Source organism: Hibiscus syriacus, unplaced genomic scaffold, assembly GCF_006381635.1.
Source record: "Hibiscus syriacus cultivar Baekdansim isolate YM2019G1 unplaced genomic scaffold, ASM638163v2 tig00111402_pilon, whole genome shotgun sequence".
Classification (NCBI taxonomy): Eukaryota; Viridiplantae; Streptophyta; class Magnoliopsida; order Malvales; family Malvaceae; genus Hibiscus; species Hibiscus syriacus.
Window position 1 is genome coordinate 3,227,907 of NW_024063082.1, and position 20,706 is coordinate 3,248,612.

The following is a 20,706-nucleotide window of genomic DNA, read 5'->3' on the forward strand; positions in this document are numbered from 1 at the left end:
TTAATTTCAGGGAAACATACTTTCATTTAATCGATATCTCAGCTGATCACATGGTGATGGTAAATTTTTTATATGCATCTTCAACCTTGTATGCACAATCTGAACCATTTGTAAGAGTGCGTTTTTTTTATGTTGATTTGTTCTTTTCCATCTCGTCTTTGATTGATATCTCAGTATCTTCTCCTGTAAATTATCTTATCATGAATAAACAAACTATTGAGATAGTGCTACTTGGTTCCTGAATTAGTTATGTGGATTCAGATTAGTTCATCCATAGTTCTTCCAGAGTACAAGGAAAAACAAAACAAAATCCTTAGGCGAAAATTATTGAGATTATTGTCGTGTGAAATAGGGTGTAAAAGTAATTTTCTAACTTATTTTGATTACATAAATGTTCAAACATGTTGAATAGAGGCACATCCGGTAACTATCACCGCCTTGTCTCAGTCATTGGAGATGGTCTGAGTATATTACTATATAAATAAACAATCATACAAGACTTAACTCATCAGTAACACTTGAAGGTTCCATCTGTTCTTGAGACGGAACTGCTGCAAGTTTCTTCCGCAGGGCTGCTAAGTCTTCCCCGGCATTACATATATAGGCAGATGCTTGCCTGCCAGACAAAGTTGCTCCTTCCATACTATCTATATAATCCTGTAAACAGTAACACGATGATATACTTATAACATTACCAATTTTCTTTAGTTAAAAGATTTAGATAAACAGCTGTTCTTCCTAGAAATGCAGGAATCACCGTCTAAGATGGCAAAGAAAGGTAGAAATTACCTGCTTTGTGTACGACCCGGCAAGAAAGAAGTTCTTTACGGGTGTCTTCTGATCAGGTCGGAATGGATCTTTACCAGGCCCTTCACGGTATAGAGATTGCCCGATCTTCACTACAGATGACCAAACAACTTCTAAACCTTGGGATGATGGGAATAGAGCCAAAACCTGCCAATGAAACAGAAGTAGTGATGATCATGAGTTGACATTCTATCTCCTTGATGTTAAAAGCAAACAAGGTAAAAAATTTGGTGCATCTAGATCACGTTAAGTATTGTCCGAGAAGGCAGAAATCGTAGAAGTTAACAACAGCCAGATGATCCTGGTTATCTTCTTCCATTAAAACCTGACTAGATCCACCGACAAGCCAAACTATTGCTAGTCCCCAGCAGTGCTCACTAATATATGAAACACTATAGGTGCTAGCTAAGTTGCCTCTACTGTATATTTTTCTTGAAGTATCCATGTATGACATTCAACATATATGGAATATGGATATGATCCTCCAACGATCCTCTCAACATGGAAAAATGTAGTTAGAAAAAATACCCGTACCGGAAACTTGCATCAGAGTGCAAGTAACATAGGGTGCTAGGGCACATATGAGCAAACCCCAGGCTACTAGAGACCAACTTAAGACAGAACTATTTTGCTTGTATGTGCCTCTTGAAAGTTGTAATTAATTTGAGAATAAATGGCTCCTTAAAAGTTTCCTACCTGCTTTGCTACTCTCTTTATGATTTCATCGTTTGGCAGTGGCATGTATGGGTCTCCGGGTGTCAAGACACATCTAAAAGTCAACAGCCAAACAAGCAATAAAATAATTTAGTCAATCGATGAGAAGATGAAGTATCGACAAAATTTATAGGGATACACAACCTCAGTATTACTATGTTATCGGAATTTTCTTCATATCAAAATCCAACAAGCAACTGATACGTAACCGAAAAAAACAACATAATAACAGTTGAGGAAATAAGTGTACTTACTGGAGCAATGAACCTTGTCCTTCGATGTAGTAATCTTCTGGAGAAGTTAGAGCTAGGTCTGCAAAGCAGGAGAAATCTGCATCTGGAGTATACAGAAGATTATTGAGGCCTATAGCTTCCCTCGATTGCCTGTCCAGGAGTTAAGGATAATCAGGAAACGAAGAACAAGAAGTGGAATGTTGTTTTTAAGCAGCAAAAGCAAAGGGAGGTTTTACTAGGCCTAATCCTTGTTTGAAAACAGCCGTAACATAGAGGAAGGGATCACCTTGACAGTTGCAGATCCCGCAACTCTGTGACCCAGCCATCGTATCGAAGTTGCACGGTAACAACTGGAACTCCTACGAGCTCGTAAATGTTATTGAAAAATTCTGATTCTCTCCACTCGGATGGAAGTAGCCTTTTTATTCCAGGGACATCGCATGCTGCCATTAATTGAGAACGAACAATTAAGAATCATTTTTGATAAGATGAAAAGGTAAAATGGAACTTTTGAAGAGGAAGATCCAACTACAGACCAGCTACATAAGCATCAGCTGTTACAAGTTTCTTGTTAGTAGCCTGCAATGATACGAAACTTAAAGTTAACTTCCTATAGATTGCAACTAAAGTTCCAATATTTACAGGATGCAACATTTGAGTAGATTTACTTTAGACATGGCAAGTCCGCTAACGTATGTCTCTCCGTCAGCAGAATTATCATATAGTATCTCTCTGCATCCCCACCTTAGATGGAACCTGTTTTGGAAATAAAGATATAAGCAGTCAACTCATATCGAGGAAAACCAATGAAGTGGTGAACCATTATCTGAACTAAATAGTTTTAGGACTATATTAACAACATACCTGCCTCCTTTTTCCGTAATATAATTTCTGATCGGACCACTCAAGTAAACATCTGGAGAACCCTTCAGCATACGCAGAAGGGAAGCCTCTGTCTTGGTGGCAAACAGGGAGAAAATCGTGAGCATACATCGAGCACTGATGTTATCACAGTCAATAAATCCCAATGCATAAGCAACTGGATCCCACATTCTCTGGATACTCATGCGTGTACCACCTTTCATAAAAAACCAATCCGAGAAGCTAATCTGCAAGACGTGAATGGATTTACAGTAAATAGAAAAGCCAAGCACAAGATGCTAACTAGAAAAGCACAGGCATGATGTCTCAAGGTAAAGAAAAACTATCACAACTGGCGTACTATAAGTTCATGCTACTAAGATATTAATTTAAGTTGAAGAGATTTCTTTAGATAAACTTGGTGAGAATCTGAAAAGGGAATGAAAAGTATAGTTTTACATACATTATCCAGATCTCTTATATCCCTCATTGCTCCATCTGGATCAATAAGAGCCCTAACGACTGGACTTAGGGCAAGAGCCAAAGCATTTCTTGCCTTATCGTAAGTCTGCACTTGAAAAATATAGAATGAAATGATTAGCTTAAGCACCATCTACTTTAGCTTACAGAAACAAATAAAACACACATATATATAACAAGGTGTATTGTAGGCTATATATTTAGAAATGGGGAAACAAGTCTTGGAATGCCATTGACGATAGCACCGTAGCAGTATAGACAGTTATGGCAAATGGGAAGCACTGTAACGGTCACCAGAAGCAAGGATTATTTTTTTGATAGGAATAATAGGCCTCATTAAAAACCTCCCTCTTAGTTAGCTCTTGGAAAGAGTAACTATCGGAAGGAGGAAAAGAGTGTATTAGTTTATTGAATAGAGAAACTATTACAATAAATTATACCAATACAATTAGGGCATCAGAATAAAACTATAATCTTAAAACACCCTATAAAAATACCCTTACAATCAACCAATCCCATCCTTAGCTAATTTATCTGAGAAAAACACTGCTGAGAAAAAGGTAGTAGATAGAGTATAACCTTCAGCTGATTTGTCGCTAAAAACGCACGAATCCCGTGTATAGGAGCTCCGATCGGAAATCTAAAATCAAGTTCTGCATCACAACTCGAAGTCACAAAACTGAATGCATGGCCAAAAGAATATGCTTTTAGTTCAAGTTTGAAGTGAGACTCGAGCATAAAAATTATTATCATAGAATTTGTTCAAATAGGGACAAATAGAGACCATACCACCAATTTCACCCCCTTTGTTTACAAATGTGTGAGTATGATCTTTCACAAGCAGATTTTTATCGGCACCCACCTAGGATTCGGGAAGGCATGAACTAAAACTATCAGATAACATATTTTGAGCCTACATTAAAAGGCTGAAGAGTAAAATTTTGACAATCACAAAAAGACCATCTTCTTGATAGCTCTTTCATTCAGAAATCAATTTCCTTGCTAAGTCGAACATGTTTTCCAATGAATAGAATGGGATGAAGCGATAATATGTCAAATGACCATGAGAAAGTTGTATCACTGTTATAGACCTAACTGCTTCACCTTTTTCATCAAACGGAATAGATTGTTGTAGCAACCAAAGAAAACATGCAGCCCCATCTCAATGTGATTTCCTCTTCTATCAACAAAAGAACCAACTTTGCCTCCTATGAAAGGCCTCGACTCGTATATATCAACCTGAAGAGACCAAAAATCATCAAATTATAGCAACTATATTGAAAAACCACTACACCATGTATATTTAAAGGATGAAGTTTGCAGAAACCGGTTTCCTGAAACCAAAGTTCTCTTTTTTAACACTTATCATATTAAAATGCCAATCTGGCTAAGATATTGTACAAATAGGTATCTAGAGACAAGAAAAACCTCATGGCCTTGATCCAGTAGCTCAACCGCTGTTGACATTCCTGCGAGGCCGGCTCCTATAATAGCCACCTTCAGCTTCGGTCCCCTATAATGTTCAGGTTCAGGTGGAAACAACCCCTTTGGAGCTGCAAAGTAAAATAAATAAATCTGATTATCTACCATGGTGAAATGAAATTTTGCAACAAATTACAACTATAATTTTCCAACATGATTATCAAACATCAAACACCATTTATTTAAGTGATTAGGACCAAGAACTCCAAACTATATCCCTAGACTCCTACAGTATAACTTCAATTCATTACACGGTATCCCCTTTCTTCCAAGAATTGAGTAGACAGCACTTTCCATCTATGTTACTCGGATCCAAGTGTGAGTGTTGGATACAATGATGTTTCCGATTACGAAGTTTTTTCAAGTCCATAGCCCTTTCCAGATATCGGACTGATGCTTGAAGATTTTCGGAGATGGAAGATAAGGAGAACCCCACTTTAACATCCCAAAATTTCATATCTTAACTTCTAAATTAAGTACAATTCACTATGTTATCTACAAACCCAAAAAAAACGCTCAAAAGATCACAAAACCAAGAACACGCCGAATCCAAAAGACTCCCAAATAAACTTTGGCATAGAGCACCAAAAAGGAGTTTGAACAAAACAAAATCACAAAAAGAAGAAAACACAGGATTCAAAAGAGATCAACAAAGCCAAAAAAAATTTGCAAACGAAAATAACATGGAAAGAAAGAGTTTACCATCAATACTCATGTCAGAAACATTGCTGTCTAAAGAAGACTTCACAAAGAGCCTTGGAGACTTCACCCGAGCCGCTGAACTCAAACCAGTGGCCGCAAAAAGAAGAGAAGCAGAAGCCATAGAGAACCCACAATTTTTTGAGCTTCTTTTTTAACTTTCTTCTTATACAATGACAGGCAAGAATACCTTCCTTTGATCAACAATAAAATAAAAATAAAATGGAATCTACAGACTAAAGATGCTGAAATAAGGACTCTTTGTCAGGGAATTAAGGTGAAGTAAAATAATCCGCAACCTCCAAAGTTCTCTCTTTTTTTAATAACAAAATTAGAAAAAAATTCATTTTTTGGTATGGAAGTTGAACACTGTATAGAAGTGCGGAATGAATGAATGAGCCAAACTTTTAAGTGACTTTGCCACTGACCGACCTATTATGGGCCAACCAATACCAATTTTTTAGGTTTTCGATTTAAAATAGATTATCTTACATCATATTGTCTCTATTCTTATTTTACGTTCGAATTTCTTGTGAATTTTTAACCCTTTCAGTTTCTCACTTATCTTAGAAACCAAGAGCTGAATTGCCCTCGTTTGTGGCTAACAGAGTAAATGAGCCTTTTTTATTCAGTTTCTCTCCGTATTAGACAATAATTAAATGATTTATTGAAAAAATCTTTCAAATCACGTCCTTATTAGTTGATTCTTTCAAAGCCCTCTTCTGCTGAGCCTCTTGAATGGAGTAGCTTAGTGTTTATTTGCAGATGTGGCAGTGATGAATGAAAACTGAGAGTTCTATTCCGGTTTCAGTATCAAAGTCCAGGCAACAAAATCACCAGTGTTCGTACATCGGTCACGAAATTAAACAAAAATTGATAGGTAGAAGGTAAAATATCCATTTCAAAGAAAATAATGAAACTACAACCTAGAACTGACAATTAGCATTGGTTTTAATCCGAAAATGCCAAATAGCTAAGGTTCTCTCAACATGAATCATTGCCGAAAATCCTATTAGCCTGGACCAAACTCTAAAAATTAGATACATGCTTATGGCTATAGATATAGTACAGACGACAGTGGTTAACAGGTATTAATCCTCTGGCTTGCTGGTATTCTCCTTGAAGCTCTTAGTCAACCAGATGGCAGTTTCTCTAGGGGAGACCTTACCTGGTCCGAACGGCTTTAGTAACACACCAAGCTCATCATACCTCTCTTGCTGCAGCAACCTTGCACTAAATTCAAGCAACCCCTCCAATGCCTCGGCACGTTGCTGTAACGATGAGGGGTCAAATCTCCGCCTCCGCGTGTCTGATGAGGTGTGGCTTGATGCCCCGGCAGTTGCATTCTGATCGGAGGAATCGGTTGCATTCTCTCCTTCGACTTGAAGCACGCTGCGCTGAATTCCTTGCCATGCATCAGTTAAACTGGGATTGATGGATGCTCGATCACATGTTTGAACCATACATTTGTCTTTTGTGATTGAACAGTCGACAAATTGTGGTGAGCCGAGGAAGCCCTGTGCAGATATAAATGAAGTTTTGTGGATGGGGAAGAGAGCATCTTCATACGAGGCTAATGGGAATTCAGCTATCTTATCAATTCGAGGTTCATTGACTGAAACATCTGGTGATTGTATGAGGTGAAGAATACCAGCTTTAGACATAGAAGTTGATTCTCGGACTGTACTTCTTGGTAGTGGCGAGGATGTTCTTTGAGTTGCAGGGAGAGGTTTTTTAATCGGAGTGCGTGAACCAGGAAACTGTTGGCATGAGGCAATAAACAGTAAACGACAGCTTTTGAAACTTGAAAAAAATTATTAGCAATCTCTAGGAATGTGTTGCAAACACGTCTGAGAAAAGAAAAGGCGGGGAAGGGGAGGAAGGAGAGGAAATATTACCAAGTCACTATTTTTTGAGGGCTCTGTCTTTCTCTTAGGAGTTGCAGAAGCCTTTACCGAAGAACTTCTCGGATTCTTGGTGATACTAGAAAGTTTTGAAGTAATTGGCTTGCAGATAACTGTTCCTTCATGGCTGCTGTCAATAGACAAATCTTCTAATCTTCGATCTAAATAACCCGGTACACCATGATGAATTCCTTTGGTAGAGCAAACAGAATCTTTCTCAGCTCCAGAAATGCTTGGATTTAAAGTCCTATCACTGAACGACCTACGCCTCTCCTTGTAACCAGAGAAGCAGACATCTACTGGATCAAAAAATCTAGTTTTCTTTAAATTGGTTTCAGGCCAATTCACAGGCAATGTATTCCTTCTTGGATTATTGATTTTATGTTGAACTTTGAGAATGTATGGCTGAAGGTGTGGATGTTTGAGCAACTCCTTAGCCTATCACAATTGATATAGACACCAAATGATCAGAAAGATCATAAATTGTAGAAATGTGCACATGCAGATGAATGAATGCTACAGAAAACCAGAAACGAAGAGCAGTATCCCGCTAAAAACAACTATGGTTTCGCTCTATCAAAGTCCAAGAACATTTATGCATGAACTTACATTTGATTCCCTTATTGTCGACTCATAAAGATGCTATGCATATTTTATGACATAAACCAGAGGAGAGTTATACATACACTTGGCCTTAGTTCAGGATTTTTGCGCAGCATGCTTTTAACAAGACCACGACTGAAAAGAAAAACAAGCAATAATTAGACCCAAAAATTCACCATTTTAAAGCCAGCTTCCACGAAAATGATATTCACGAGGCAGAAGCCAATCATGGAAGGAACACGAAGCTTACAAGGCACTGGAATATTTTGTTGGAAGCGGAGCAACTATTGATTTATTAATCTTGTTTATCAGTGCCATCATATCCTGCTAGACAGATTTAAGACTGTTAAAAGAGGAAAACAAAATATGAAACCGGAATATGATTACTAAATATTAGACTAATTTTCCCTTGACGGAGAAATGCATCTATCGTCAAAGCATTAGTCATACATACAACAATCAAACCTTTCAATTCACCATCTAAAACATGTATACACGAAAATTTGAGAAGACTATGTACGATAATCGATCCTGTATATTTTAGGAATCCGTATCTAAGAAGTCCTAAGCACGGACTAAGCTAAAAAGATGTAACCATAACATGGTTACAAAGTAAGAAAGAATTGGTAGGAAAACTCACAAATGCTTTAAATGCAGGCTTGAGAGAAGTCATTTCATATATGCAGCATCCTGGAGATTGCATTTTCAAGTCATATAAACACATCTAGAGATAAAAATCTTGAAATTCTATTGAAACTGACTAAGACAGGCGCCTTGGCATTCAAGCATGTTTACCTAATGACCAGATATCCGACTTAGTACCATAAGGTATGTCAGCCAGAAGCTCAGGACACATATAACTCGGAGTTCCAACAACCTGAATAATCAGAATTGATTAATAAATCAAGCGATGTGTCGAATTCTCAAAGGATGGTTCATTCATATATTACTTACAGAGGATGTGAGATCATCGGAAGTCAAAATTTTGGCAAGTCCAAAATCACCTGCATAAGAGTTTTACTCTCATCTTCATCAGCAGAATTTCTTACTCTTTCAAAGGAACCAAGTGGAAAACGGTAAAATACTCACCAAGACGTATGTCTTGATCTTTTGTCAAGAAGATGTTCGAACACTGAAAAGCACAATGAAATAAAATATTATTAGTCGAAAGCAATTTGGCACATTTAGGAAGATCAGAATACATTCTTGAAGAGAATATCATGTCATTAACCTTGACATCACGATGAAGAATATGGTTCACGTGCAAATAGTCGAGAGCCATCAGAAGTTGAACAAGCCACTTGCACAGTTTCTGAACAAAAGTTTTTTAAGAGATCAAACTAACAGTAACTTCAACATAAGATGAAATGGGAAATGACTCGCAAACGAGTTGAAGAACTAAAATGAAAAGAATTGAAAAAACTAAATCAAAACCTCTTCTGAGAAAAGCTTGCCATTTGCTTTCTTTATGGCTTCAGCCCTGGTTTATAAGGAAGATCTTATTAAGATTTGACAATGACTAACAGAAATATATATAGATATCAGCAAGAAAATAAACTTACATGTCTCCTCCTTCACAATAACCTATAATAATAAATACGTAGCAACCCTGAAAACAAAGGCATACGAGAACCACAAAAGAACTATATTTATAACATAAAAGACAGTAAAAACAAGTATAAAATGACAAGCATAGTGGAAATAAGCATACCTTTTCTACCCAGGAATCTTTGTACTCCACTATGAATGGATTTCGAATTTTAGAAATAAGCTCCATCTACATGAATAAGTTGAATTAAAACTAAGTTCATACCACAGAAATAAGGAGTAGGCCTGCAACAAGCAACCTTGACAACTAATATTTCAAAAGTTCAATAATCAATATTTTCCGGATCCAGAAACTGCAATAGCCAACATATCCAGGATTCAAATCTCTATTATAGTAATAGAAAATGGAGCCCGAAGAATATAGGAAACCAAAATGACCGATAGGGAATTATACAAACCTCCTGATGAGCAGATCTTCGAGACCTATCAGTCTGGCGTGCGAGACGGATTTTTTTAAGCACATACCTTATCATTCCCGATGAAAAGGGAAAGAATAAATCGATAGACATAAGATGAATCAATCAAGTATGTCTAATTATTGATCTGATGCATTGCACAATTCATGTGTAAAGTAAATACAAATAGAGGGAAGGCAGTGTAAATTGCAATCTTACTTCTTCTTTTCATGCTTATGCCTCACTAGAAGTGCTGAACCGAAGGCTCCCTTCCCGATTTGCTCTAGTACCTCATACCACTCCATATGATTGATGTAGTTGACTTCCTTTTTCCAGATTAAACCGAAAAAGAAGTTACAACGTTAGATATCCATGAATTATTCATAAAAGGTAGAGATGCACTATGTTGCTCAGACACATCACACATGTTTGGACATGGGTATTGGATATGACCCTCCAAGTCCAAGTATCCTTCAAATACATGAAAAACATAGAAGATGCAAAGGAATATGCTGCACTACCTGTCCGGTTACTTGAAGTGAAACGATAGCAACAGAACATAGACTATATAGAAACAGAAATAGAAATAGATAAATTTGAAAGTCAATAAAGAAATAAGAAACAAAGAGTTTATGCATTGAAAGGGGGAAGCTTCCAGCTTTTAGAAATAAAGACAGTTCTCTGTAAATTATAAAGATAAAGACCATTGAAAGAATCAAATTCAACATACCACATTGCATAATTTAACATAAATGGAAATCAAAATTCAACAAATCACAGACACAAATCAACACTTTATTTTTGTAAAGCAATTTAACAGTTAACAGCTTGAAATGGACACTTTATATACTTACTAAAAAAAGGTCAAAACTTCAGATTGAGGAACAATTACAATGCATCGTAAAGAAACCAACTTTCTTGACCAAGAATCAATAAACCAAAGAACTTGGAAAAAGGGGCGAATGCAGAATTTCATGAAGAAAAATGAGCAAAACTATAAACCCAATAAACAGGAAAAGAGAGATTCAGAAAAAGAAAAGCAAAACCTACAGATTCAGAATAAATAAATAAAATGCTGAATGTACCTGAGTGCAAAAGTAGTAAAGGGTATACAAATTGTTCGTCCAAAGAGATCACAATGAAAAGAACAATGTGGACTTAACCATTTGAGCTGGAGTTAAAGAAAAAGACACTGTTTACAGTAGGAAGAAAGAAGAGAAGACCAAGAAGATGAAGAAGCAAAGGAAGCTGCTTTGTTGGAGCTGTTTCTCCATTGGGTTGGGATTTTTTTTCTAGGAAGAAAATGACAAACTTTGAAGAGGGAGAAATTAGAGGAGTAATGGACCACAATATATTACTCCTTAAATAATATAAAATTCTGGAAATTTGTTTTATAGAAGACAAGTTAGAGCTAGGGATGGCAAACCGGCATGTTGGTGCTGTCCGTGTGGATAACCTTTTTTATCTTCTTATTCACTTAATATTTTTAAATTTATCGTTCGCTTACTACTTATAATAAAAAAAAAATTAAATTCACATCTACCCACGTAGGTACATTTTGAAATTTATCTCCACATTCATTATCCAACTGAAGACGTATTCGACTATACCTACGGTGACAACAACCTTAAGTTATACATAAACAACAAACATAAAACAAACACGTACATTAAAAAAATATAATAAAATAAACCAAAGATTATCTGAATTAATTGTTAACATATATCTTAAAGTACATAAAACACCACAATAAAAGACATAATTAAAGCAAAAAAAACATAAATGACAAACACGTAGTATTTTTGTTCTTTGGCACACATAAAATGACAATCCTTAAATTATACCTAAATTTATAATGGTCCAAAATTAAATAGATATTTAGTATGCGGGCGGGCGGGCGGGCGGATGCGGGGTGGTAAGATCTCAAACCCATCACTCGCCCATTACCCGTGACGGGTATCACTTTCTAAATCTACATCCGTCCACTACCCACTAAAGTTATACTCATCCCCGCCCTAATTGAAACGGATGCGGTACGAAATCTATGAAATTGTAATCGTTTGGCATCCCTGATTAGTATTGTTGGACACTTATAAGACTAGTTAAGAGTAGTGTTGGGAGATTTTAAGTTAATGTGTTTGAGATTAATTAGCTATATCATTTATTATTTAATGTAAAAATTCAATATATATGTTTCAATGCAGTCAAAATCTTACCATATAAAACTTTAGATAGATCACTCAGCAAAATTCATATAAAAATATTTTTATTTGATATATTAATAAATTTATTAATTATATCTTTTAATACAATATTATGAATTTAAATAATATTAATCAAATTTAAATTTTATATTATAATATATTTTTATACATTAAATATTTTAATACATTTACATCATAAATATTATAAAATATAGCATTAAATAATTTACTTTTAAATATAATAGAATATACAACAATAACTAAAAGATAATACATACTTAAATCTTTAAATTAATGTGAGATTCATAAAGCATGCAAATTATTTTTATTATTTTAATTTTAATTTTAATTTTTAAGTCATTAAGGGTAGAAGAGTTGAGGACCGACAAAGGGGGACAAGGTGGGCCCAAAACTTGTTTCGCTTGATCTGCAATCACGAAAGCCTATTATCCGGCGCGTTTTCATCCTCCGTTAATTTATTAAAAGTTTAATTCTACCTAAAGCCATCAAACTTTTGTTAAAAAATCAATATAGGACCTTAATTTATTTTGCATCTAATGTAATCTTTGAAATGAGAAAAAAATTAATAACCTTTGATTAATAGAATTTAAAGTTTATGGTTACATGGCTTACGATGTTAGTATAATAGTCTATAAGTCTGTTGTAACAATTTACAATGATGATGATGCAATAGAGAAGTTAATTATATCTTTTAATAAATTGAGAGTTCGTTAAAATTTTACAAAAATTAAAGGATTTATTTAATTCTTAAGAAAAACATAAAATTATTTAAATTTAAAATATTAAAAAATACTCAAAATAAAAAAAAATAAGTTTTAAAAAAGAGAAAAGTACTAAGAATACTATATATTTTTTAAAATAATATCATAAGTTAAAAATGATAAATTATTAATTATTTTAAAAAGAATTCAATAAAAATATTATAATATTTTTTATTTTTTTTAAATATTCCTTAAACATAAAATCATAAAAGTACGCATTTGATAATTCATAAATAAGATGAACGTATTTTATATACTAACTTATTTTACGATACAAAATAAACGTATTTTATTTACTAACCTATTTTACGTGTTGAGTTACAGATAAGAATATATATGTTTATAATTATAAAAAAAACTTATGATTGTTAAAGTATTAAGGGTAAATTACATGTTTAATACTTAAATCATCAATTTTGTTTCATTTTAATACCTATTTTTTAAAACAATACCTAATGTTTCATTTATGTTTCAATTTGGTATCTCACCATTAAAAACTTAACGGTGATGTTAACATTTTACCATAAGTTAATGTCACATCATCATTGGAAATAAAAAATGTCGTGTCAACAATTCTATCAATTTTTATTGATATGATATCAAATTGAAACATAAAACGTTAAGTATAGTTTTGAAAATAAAATAAAGTTTAGGTATCAAATATGAAATAAAAATAATAGTTTAAGTAGTAAACATATAGTTTACCCAAATTTTAATTATAAAAATCTTATAATATATATAATTGACTTAAGTTTTTACTTATAAGCAGGGTGTTCAAATTTAGGTACTTATATAAATATATATTTTTTTAAAAACCCGCATCAGAAAAACTTAACATATCATAAACATAAAATTTATAAATCTAAATTATATAATTAAAAATTAGAATTTAAAAATACAAAAAAAATAAAATAACATTATAAAATTACAATTAAATTCAAAATAATTCGAGATTAAAAGAAACAATTTAAGAAAAATTAAATGTTAAGGTGAAATAATTTGAAAATATATAGATTTAGAATGTTAAGTAAAATAATTTTGAAATTAGAAATGAATAGTCTAATTTAAAATAAAAAATAATAAGAAAATAAGAAAAGAGGAACCAGTAGGTGGGTCGACAGATACTCAATTTAGGATAATTTTGTGACCCGGACACGATCCGAAAACCTACTAAGAATAACGGATTGAGTATCCAAACCGTAAAATCGGGTACTTATCTGTAAAGTATCCGATAGTTATATACCAAGTCGACGGATAAATTTTTTTTTGAATCGGATATTTTTTAGGTCCTACTTATAAGTGAACCTCTCTCATAAATATATAAATATACGTTATATATACACGGTACTTTGTAATGAACCATTTATGTAAATATGCTACCCTTCTAATCCAGTTAATATCATTTATGTCGGCACACATTTTTTATTCACAAAACTTAATATGGCAGGAGATCCAGGCAATAATAGTTTGGAGAATTTCTTTTTAATTATTCTATATAAAAAATAAAATTTATGTTTTCATTACATCCAATAATCAAATTTCCTACCTAAATAAGTCATTATATAATTTTCATTTATGTTTTTCAAAAAGTAAATGAAAAAATTGGGAAGCATATTGAAGTAGAAAAAGAAACCAAACATATTTAATAAGATGCCTTGCCCATCAAGTGTTTGATGAAAAGCTTTAACTCTTTTATGTTGGAAAGAGTCGATATCTCAACAACTTTGCTCGTGATAATGTGTTGCGCTTTTAAGGCAGACCTATATGAAGCAAATATTTATGACCACTTCTTTTTCTAAAATTATTACAGATATATGGAAAGTGGTATTTCATTACCAAAATTTCTTATTTCTTTATGAAATAGAAACTAGAGAGGTTAGTGGTAGATGCACAAGCAAGTTATATTAACTAATAGGAATATTGATTAAATATGAAAAATTATTAAATAGTATGATTAGAGATGGCCATTTCACAAGTTATGATCTGATTCGATTCTGTTTGATCGGTCTTTTATTACGAAAATTTGAGGCGGATTAAGTTAGATTTTTATGATATGATCGGATCAAGTTCGGATTTAGGATGAAAAAATTTGACTCAATTTGAGTCGATATAACATTACAATTGTTCTTGAATACATTTAAGAATAATTACAATAATACCTCTTTTGTTTTATTTTTTTCTAATCTGGACCTTATTTTGCGTGATAAAATTTAAATAATATATATTTAGATAGATTTGGATGCGAATTTTAATCTATAATATCAGGTCAAATGAGATCCCTCCTAGATAAAGTACATGTAGAGGACTTCTCATCCCTAAACATGATACTGAAAATATAGATAGAATCCGACTCTATTTATGAAAATGTCATTTAGACCCAAACAAATCTATTATGTTAAAATATTAAATATTTTTAAAAATGTTAATTTTATTTCTACTTTCACGAAGATATAAACCAAATTTTTATTTGAATTTTAGAAGTAAAAAGCTGAGGCAAATACTTTAATTTTATATTAATTTTTTTAAATAAATCAAGTAGGTAGCCACTAATCCACTAATGGAATGGGAACAAAAGAGAGGAATGAGTCAAACAAGAGACAAATGAATATGAAAAAGGTTTTAGTAATAATTGGAGGGGAATCTTTTATTACAACTTAGAAATATTCACTTAGCTGTTGTCGTTAATCATGGCCTCTATGATTCCCTCCTTTTGTTTTTCTTAAACCATCATCCATTCTTTGGTGTAAAGCATGCAAGGATTTTGTTAATTAGTTGGAGGTTAGTTAATAAGTGTACAATTATCAATACTAATTATATTATTATAAATAAATCATACGTAGTAACTAAAAGAAATTTTTTTACCCTTTGAAAATGTCACGAAAATTGCCTTAATTTATTTGGGCTTAATTGGAAGATTAAGAACACACTGATGAGCCGAAGTGCACAACTCACTTTCGTAAAGGACTGTGAGGTAGATTTGGGCCGTACTCGTAACCCAGCAATTCAAAGTAATACAAGCCAAGTTTTAATTTTTGAATTTTAATTATTTAACTCTCTTTTTTTACATCTGTTTTACAGTTTATTATGATTATTAGTATTTTAAAATTTGTTTTCTTTTTCTTTCGTTGACATCTAAATCTCGAATTTGAACTATTTTTAAATTTACTTTTTTCTTCTTCTTCTTTATATTTGAGGGATAAATATGTCGAAAACCAGACGTATTTGTATTTAATTTTAAATAAAACACTTTAAACGACGACGTATCAAAAGCTTATTCCAGTTTCGTCTTTTCCTATTATTCACCATTTTTTTGTCCTGAGATCTCTCTTCTTAATTAACTCTCTCTCCGATTTTTCTTTCTCAGGTTCATCAATCTCGTTAAACTCGTAAACCATGTCGGCTGCTGAATCAGCTACCTCGATTCAAAAGAACCAAGTGAGTCTTCCTGTCTTCAGAGTTCTTTACTTTACGGATACCCTTTTGTTTGGTTTTTGAGAAATTTTGATTTTTTTTTATGGAAAATAGGAATAAGTATATTTTGGATGATGTTCTTTATCTGAAAAGTTCCTTTCTTTTTTCTTTGTATTATTGAAATATTTCGCCTTTTGTGTATTTGAGGGCTAATCCAAAGGGGGATTCTTGAAATTTTGTATTAACTTGATTATCTGGGAACCTTTTTTTATAATTAGGTTGATCTCTTGGATTTTATTGATTGGTCTGGACTTGAATGCCTTAATCAAAGCTCCAGTCACTCTTTGTCCAATGCTCTCAAGCAGGTAAATATCTTCAACCTGTTCTTGTTTCTCTTAATAATGGCTGGTTTTCATTTGTTATTGAATTAATCAGGCTGATAAGCTTACTTTATTGTGTGGGGAACTAATGGGTTTAGAAGTTCTTTATAAACATTGATTTTAGGTTTAGTCGACTCAACATTGTAAAGATCATGTATTGATTTTGCTAATTAAGATGCTTCTCTGGAATTTTATTATCATGAAATCGTTCAATTTTATGCTCATGAGTTAGGGTTATAGAGAAGATGAAGGTTTGAACCTAGAGAGTGATGCCGATGAGCAACTTCTGATTTATATCCCTTTCACGCAAGTCATTAAACTACATTCCATTGTAGTCACGGGATCCGAAGAGGAAGGTAATGTTTTTTATATCCTTACCTTCATAAATCTTGAATGCAATCACATAGAAGCAAAGTCCTATTGGCTTATCCGTTGATGCATGATTGTTTCAAGTTGCCCTCTATTGGAATTACCTTTGATGTTGTCCAATGTTGTAGTATTTGAACACAAAGATTGTCTTTTCAGGTCCAAAGACGGTGAAACTTTTTGCTAACAGGGAACATATGGGGTTTAGGTAAGGTCAACAGCATTATTACATTCTAGCAAATTGTTTATCCATTTTAAGCGCTTAACATTTCACTGGGGAGTATGTTTCGCTTTACATAATGCAGTAATGTCAGTGACTTCCCTCCAAGTGACACTGCTGTTTTATCCCCTGATAATCTAAAGGTGGCTCTTCTTTGTCTGTCTTTCCATTGTCTGGAAATAAGGGTATTTTAAGAAATCACCGTGAATTGATAAATCTCATAACGTTCACCATCTCTTCCTCTTTTCAGGGGAAACCAGTAGTCTTGAAGTATGTCAAGTTTCAGAATGTCCGTAGGTACGAATATATTTTGTGTACTTGACGTTCTTCATTTGGTCTTTATCGTAACATTAAGTAAAATATTGTTAATATTACTTTTCTTTACCAGCTTGACAATATTTATTGAAGACAATCAGTCGAGTTCGGAGATCACAAAGGTTCAGAAGATTGCTTTGTATGGATCAACGTACGTTTTTTATTATTGTACTTCCTACTTCACTTCATTGTTTATTATCATATACTACAATCATGGTTTTATAATTTCCTAGTTCCTTCTTACCATACAAGGGGTGTGTTTATTATTTACATGTTTGGGGCATAAACTTATGTTTTAGTCACCTCTTGTGAACTCATTTTCAGAGTATTGAGTGTGTGTTGCTTGTTACTAGTAAAGAAAATGGGTAATTTTCTCGCCCGACTTTTCCAAATTTGAGAACTACTTGAATCAAGAGCTTTTTTGACATTACCTAAAACGAGCAAAGCAAAACAGAGCCGAGCATGGTGTAATTTGTTATAAGCATATACCGCCCTTTTTGCATGTTAGTAACTAGCTCCGCTGTTTTCTTTTTGGTCCATATGCAACAATGATCACCTTAGAATCAAGGATACCTATCCTCCCAGAGGATTTGTTTGCTTCATTGCTTTTGTTGGATATTATTTTTGATAGGTGGGTTTATACGTTTTTTCAGCCGGTTCTTCTTCTAGGCTTTGACTTCTAATCTTTACAGACTTTAGCGTGTTCTCATCTTTAATGTGGTTTCATGAATGAATTTCTTTAACTTCGGCGTTAAAATATGCACCTTGTACCTGCCGGTTTCCCTTATACTAAATTTATCGTAAATGCATAGTATAATCGTTAGCTTAGGGATTAGAACAAAAGAAAAGTGCAATGAACTTTCCCCCCCTTGTTCTCATTATATACGCCTAAATGTCATGTTTTCAATGCAGGGTGGAAACGACGGACATGAAGGGGTTGAAGAAGATCGAGGATCATTAACCCTGAAAGGAGGTGGAGGAAGAGCAAGAACATGGATGAACCCTTATGGCCTGGGATACTATAGACATTGATTTCCATTTCTTCATCTAGTTTTGGACTGAGTTACTCTGCTGAGAAAAATACAGCACCTAAATTCTGAAGGAAAATGCTATATTTATGTGGCAGCATCAGCTTTTGACATCCAAATTCATATAAACACTTTGCTGTTTTAGAATTAAATGAAGGCATATGGATGGCTGGAAAAAGTTGGTAGTTAAATTCATGTTAATCGTGTCATTATGAAGAAAATGCACCTTTATGACTCAAAATATATATATTATTTTTGTTCTATAATTTTATCAAAATAATCTTATGAAATATATTCCCTGATTAGCCCTCCCTATCAATCAATAAATATATATACTCTTAATTCGAGTTTAAGGATAACATATATTTTATGTATTCATTACAATCTAAAAAGTTATATTGGGTGAATAAAACTGAACTTGAATATCAAGCAGCTTCCAACATCATTCTGACGAATTCTTCATAATTAACTTGACCATCTCCATCCAAATCAGCTTCTCTGATCATCTGCTCTAACTCTTCATCTGTTAGTTCCGATGCAATTTTTAATAATAATAAAAAAAACAGTATGATAATCATATGTAATACAGGAAAAGAAAACACGACACGAACACAAGAATTAACCTACCTCATGAGGTGATATGTAGCCATCTTGATCTTTGTCAAATACCCTGAAAGCTTCTCTCAGTTCATCATCTGCTTCAGCTTCCTGTTGTAAAATAAAAAATAAAAAATAATCGTATAATATTTCTTTGTTAGAAAATAAATCATCGGAAATATTTATTTTTCCGACGACAAAAAACCTTTTTACGAAGTTGTAGTGTGATAGGTCTTACCTGGAGATAGGTTAATGAATCACCTTCATTTTTCTTGCCATGAGATTCAGGAATTCCCCGAATTCAATAGTTCCATTTCCATTAGTATCAACTTCATTGATCATGTTCTGGAGCTCTTCTTCCGTTGGATTCGGATTCAATGACTTGATTGCAATGGCTAGTTCTTCCATCGTTATGCAGCCTGTAAAACAAGTAATTCGGACATTATTATCGAATCAAAAAATTTACCATCTCCATCTTTGTCAAAGAGACAGAAGGCTTATTGAAACTCAGAAACTAGTTGTTCGGACATGATTTCTCCCATCTTTGCTGATTTAATCTGTGGGGAAAGAAAAGCTTCCCTTGTTCAAAACTGATGATGTCAAGAATTGTAATAAATGAATTTGTGGTATTTGAGTTTTAAAATTTCAATGTCCATTACTTCCGAGGCTTTTTACAGAAATATCACCCTAGGATCATATAGCACCTATTCTGACAAAGTACGAATCACCATTTATATTTTTGTAGGGTTATGTTCGAGTTGGCGTCGCGTAAAGAAAGACCCGAATCGTCATCTGCGTCTTCGCTGAACCTCTGACATATTCGAAATACACAAATCATGAAGCACACCTTCCAAGATCCACATCAACCCTCAAATCATTTAAAAAATATACTTTAAAAAATTAAAAAAAAATAAAATTATAGGGGCTAGTATCATAATTTAATACATATTAGTTCAATGAGTTGAATAGTTTAATGAGATTAGCTTATATAGGCATATTAGAGTGTTTAAATTATATTTCTTAATAATGTGAGATAAAAGTTTAAAGGTATATTCTTAACTTTTTTATCTCTATATCTAATGAACCTACTTATACACTATTGTTAACTCCTTTGGGATCTCCCCTTTAAAATTGTTGAAGCTCATATACCTAATCAATTTTTTTGTTAGTATAAAGTAACAATCTTGATTATCATAACGTGAAAAAACATACTTCCAGGTACTTCTTACAGATGTGTTAGACTCTTAAGCTCACCAATTTCATAAGGAAAAACATCTTGTAGCTTATTTGATCTCAAATTACTACATCAAAAACACATAATTAAAGAAATTACATGAAAATTACCTATTATCTCGTAACCTAAATTTAAAACAAAAAAACATACAATATTTTAAGGCGTTTGAGCCGCCCGAATATAATTAATCTTATACTCGATCTTACATAAGTATATCGTTTCCCCTTTGATATATATTAGTTTTAAAATTTAATTTAGTATAAACCTTAATAATAAATATTAACCTAATGTAATTATTTAAATATATTAACATATAAAAATATATATAATCTTAATTAATATAAACATTAATAATAAATATTAACCTAATGTAATTTAACAAT

The 20,706-nt window shown here is 33.1% G+C and overlaps 3 protein-coding genes and 1 pseudogene across 5 annotated transcripts; 1 reads left to right on the forward strand and 3 right to left on the reverse strand.

The window, feature by feature from the left end:
* Positions 1 to 356: 356 nt before the first annotated feature.
* Positions 357 to 5,596, reverse strand: LOC120161778 (zeta-carotene desaturase, chloroplastic/chromoplastic-like). The gene is made up of 14 exons (XM_039171987.1): positions 5,280 to 5,596; positions 4,524 to 4,648; positions 4,200 to 4,334; positions 3,885 to 3,957; positions 3,675 to 3,748; positions 3,079 to 3,183; positions 2,619 to 2,863; positions 2,423 to 2,510; positions 2,291 to 2,333; positions 2,041 to 2,197; positions 1,776 to 1,904; positions 1,504 to 1,576; positions 790 to 954; positions 357 to 657 (listed from the first exon to the last, which is right to left on the reverse strand). The coding sequence occupies exons 1-14, from the start codon at positions 5,398 to 5,400 to the stop codon at positions 490 to 492; spliced, it is 1,701 nt and encodes a 566-aa protein (XP_039027918.1). The 5' UTR covers positions 5,401 to 5,596; the 3' UTR covers positions 357 to 489.
* Positions 5,597 to 6,186: 590 nt separating this feature from the next.
* Positions 6,187 to 11,098, reverse strand: LOC120162105 (serine/threonine-protein kinase Nek2-like). 2 transcript variants are annotated; one of them, XM_039172282.1, is made up of 15 exons: positions 10,872 to 11,098; positions 10,006 to 10,112; positions 9,790 to 9,856; positions 9,495 to 9,560; positions 9,346 to 9,392; positions 9,218 to 9,263; positions 9,015 to 9,095; positions 8,873 to 8,915; positions 8,738 to 8,787; positions 8,579 to 8,660; positions 8,424 to 8,473; positions 8,034 to 8,107; positions 7,867 to 7,918; positions 7,175 to 7,618; positions 6,187 to 7,036 (listed from the first exon to the last, which is right to left on the reverse strand). In XM_039172282.1, the coding sequence occupies exons 2-15, from the start codon at positions 10,089 to 10,091 to the stop codon at positions 6,368 to 6,370; spliced, it is 1,857 nt and encodes a 618-aa protein (XP_039028213.1). In that variant the 5' UTR covers positions 10,092 to 10,112; positions 10,872 to 11,098; the 3' UTR covers positions 6,187 to 6,367. The 2 variants fall into 2 exon arrangements, with proteins under 2 accessions (XP_039028213.1, XP_039028214.1); XM_039172283.1 differs by having other exon boundaries at positions 6,368 to 7,036; positions 10,006 to 10,108.
* A 4,967-nt stretch (positions 11,099 to 16,065) lies between these two features.
* On the forward strand, positions 16,066 to 18,605 carry LOC120162106 (PITH domain-containing protein At3g04780). Of its 2 annotated transcripts, none has more exons than XM_039172284.1 (8): positions 16,066 to 16,207; positions 16,462 to 16,548; positions 16,796 to 16,919; positions 17,089 to 17,137; positions 17,235 to 17,316; positions 17,349 to 17,446; positions 17,538 to 17,615; positions 18,377 to 18,605. In XM_039172284.1, exons 1-8 carry the CDS (start codon positions 16,166 to 16,168, stop codon positions 18,423 to 18,425), a joined length of 609 nt encoding a protein of 202 aa, XP_039028215.1. In that variant the 5' UTR covers positions 16,066 to 16,165; the 3' UTR covers positions 18,426 to 18,605. The 2 variants fall into 2 exon arrangements, with proteins under 2 accessions (XP_039028215.1, XP_039028216.1); XM_039172285.1 differs by having other exon boundaries at positions 17,235 to 17,292; positions 17,400 to 17,446.
* Positions 18,606 to 18,807: 202 nt separating this feature from the next.
* LOC120162108 lies at positions 18,808 to 19,631 on the reverse strand (annotated as a pseudogene).
* Between the last annotated feature and the right edge of the window lie 1,075 nt (positions 19,632 to 20,706).

Bases quoted from the DNA above. Each gene is read 5' to 3' on its own strand.
- LOC120161778 (XM_039171987.1), bottom strand. From the start codon at position 5,400: ATGGCTTCTGCTTCTCTTCTTTTTGCGGCCACTGGTTTGAGTTCAGCG. The intron at 3,749-3,884 runs GTATGGTCTCTA...GTTGTGATGCAG, and splicing joins CAAAGGGGGTGAAATTGGTG to AACTTGATTTTAGATTTCCG. The intron at 1,577-1,775 runs GTAAGTACACTT...GTTGACTTTTAG, and splicing joins GGACAAGGTTCATTGCTCCA to ATGTGTCTTGACACCCGGAG.
- LOC120162105 (XM_039172282.1), bottom strand. From the start codon at position 10,091: ATGGAGTGGTATGAGGTACTAGAGCAAATCGGGAAGGGAGCCTTCGGT. The intron at 9,096-9,217 runs GTTTTGATTTAG...ACTTTTGTTCAG, and splicing joins GCAAGCTTTTCTCAGAAGAG to AAACTGTGCAAGTGGCTTGT. The intron at 8,916-9,014 runs GTTAATGACATG...TGTGCTTTTCAG, and splicing joins TTCTTCATCGTGATGTCAAG to TGTTCGAACATCTTCTTGAC.
- LOC120162106 (XM_039172284.1), top strand. From the start codon at position 16,166: ATGTCGGCTGCTGAATCAGCTACCTCGATTCAAAAGAACCAA. The intron at 16,920-17,088 runs GTAATGTTTTTT...TTGTCTTTTCAG, and splicing joins CACGGGATCCGAAGAGGAAG to GTCCAAAGACGGTGAAACTT. The intron at 17,447-17,537 runs GTACGAATATAT...TTTCTTTACCAG, and splicing joins AAGTTTCAGAATGTCCGTAG to CTTGACAATATTTATTGAAG.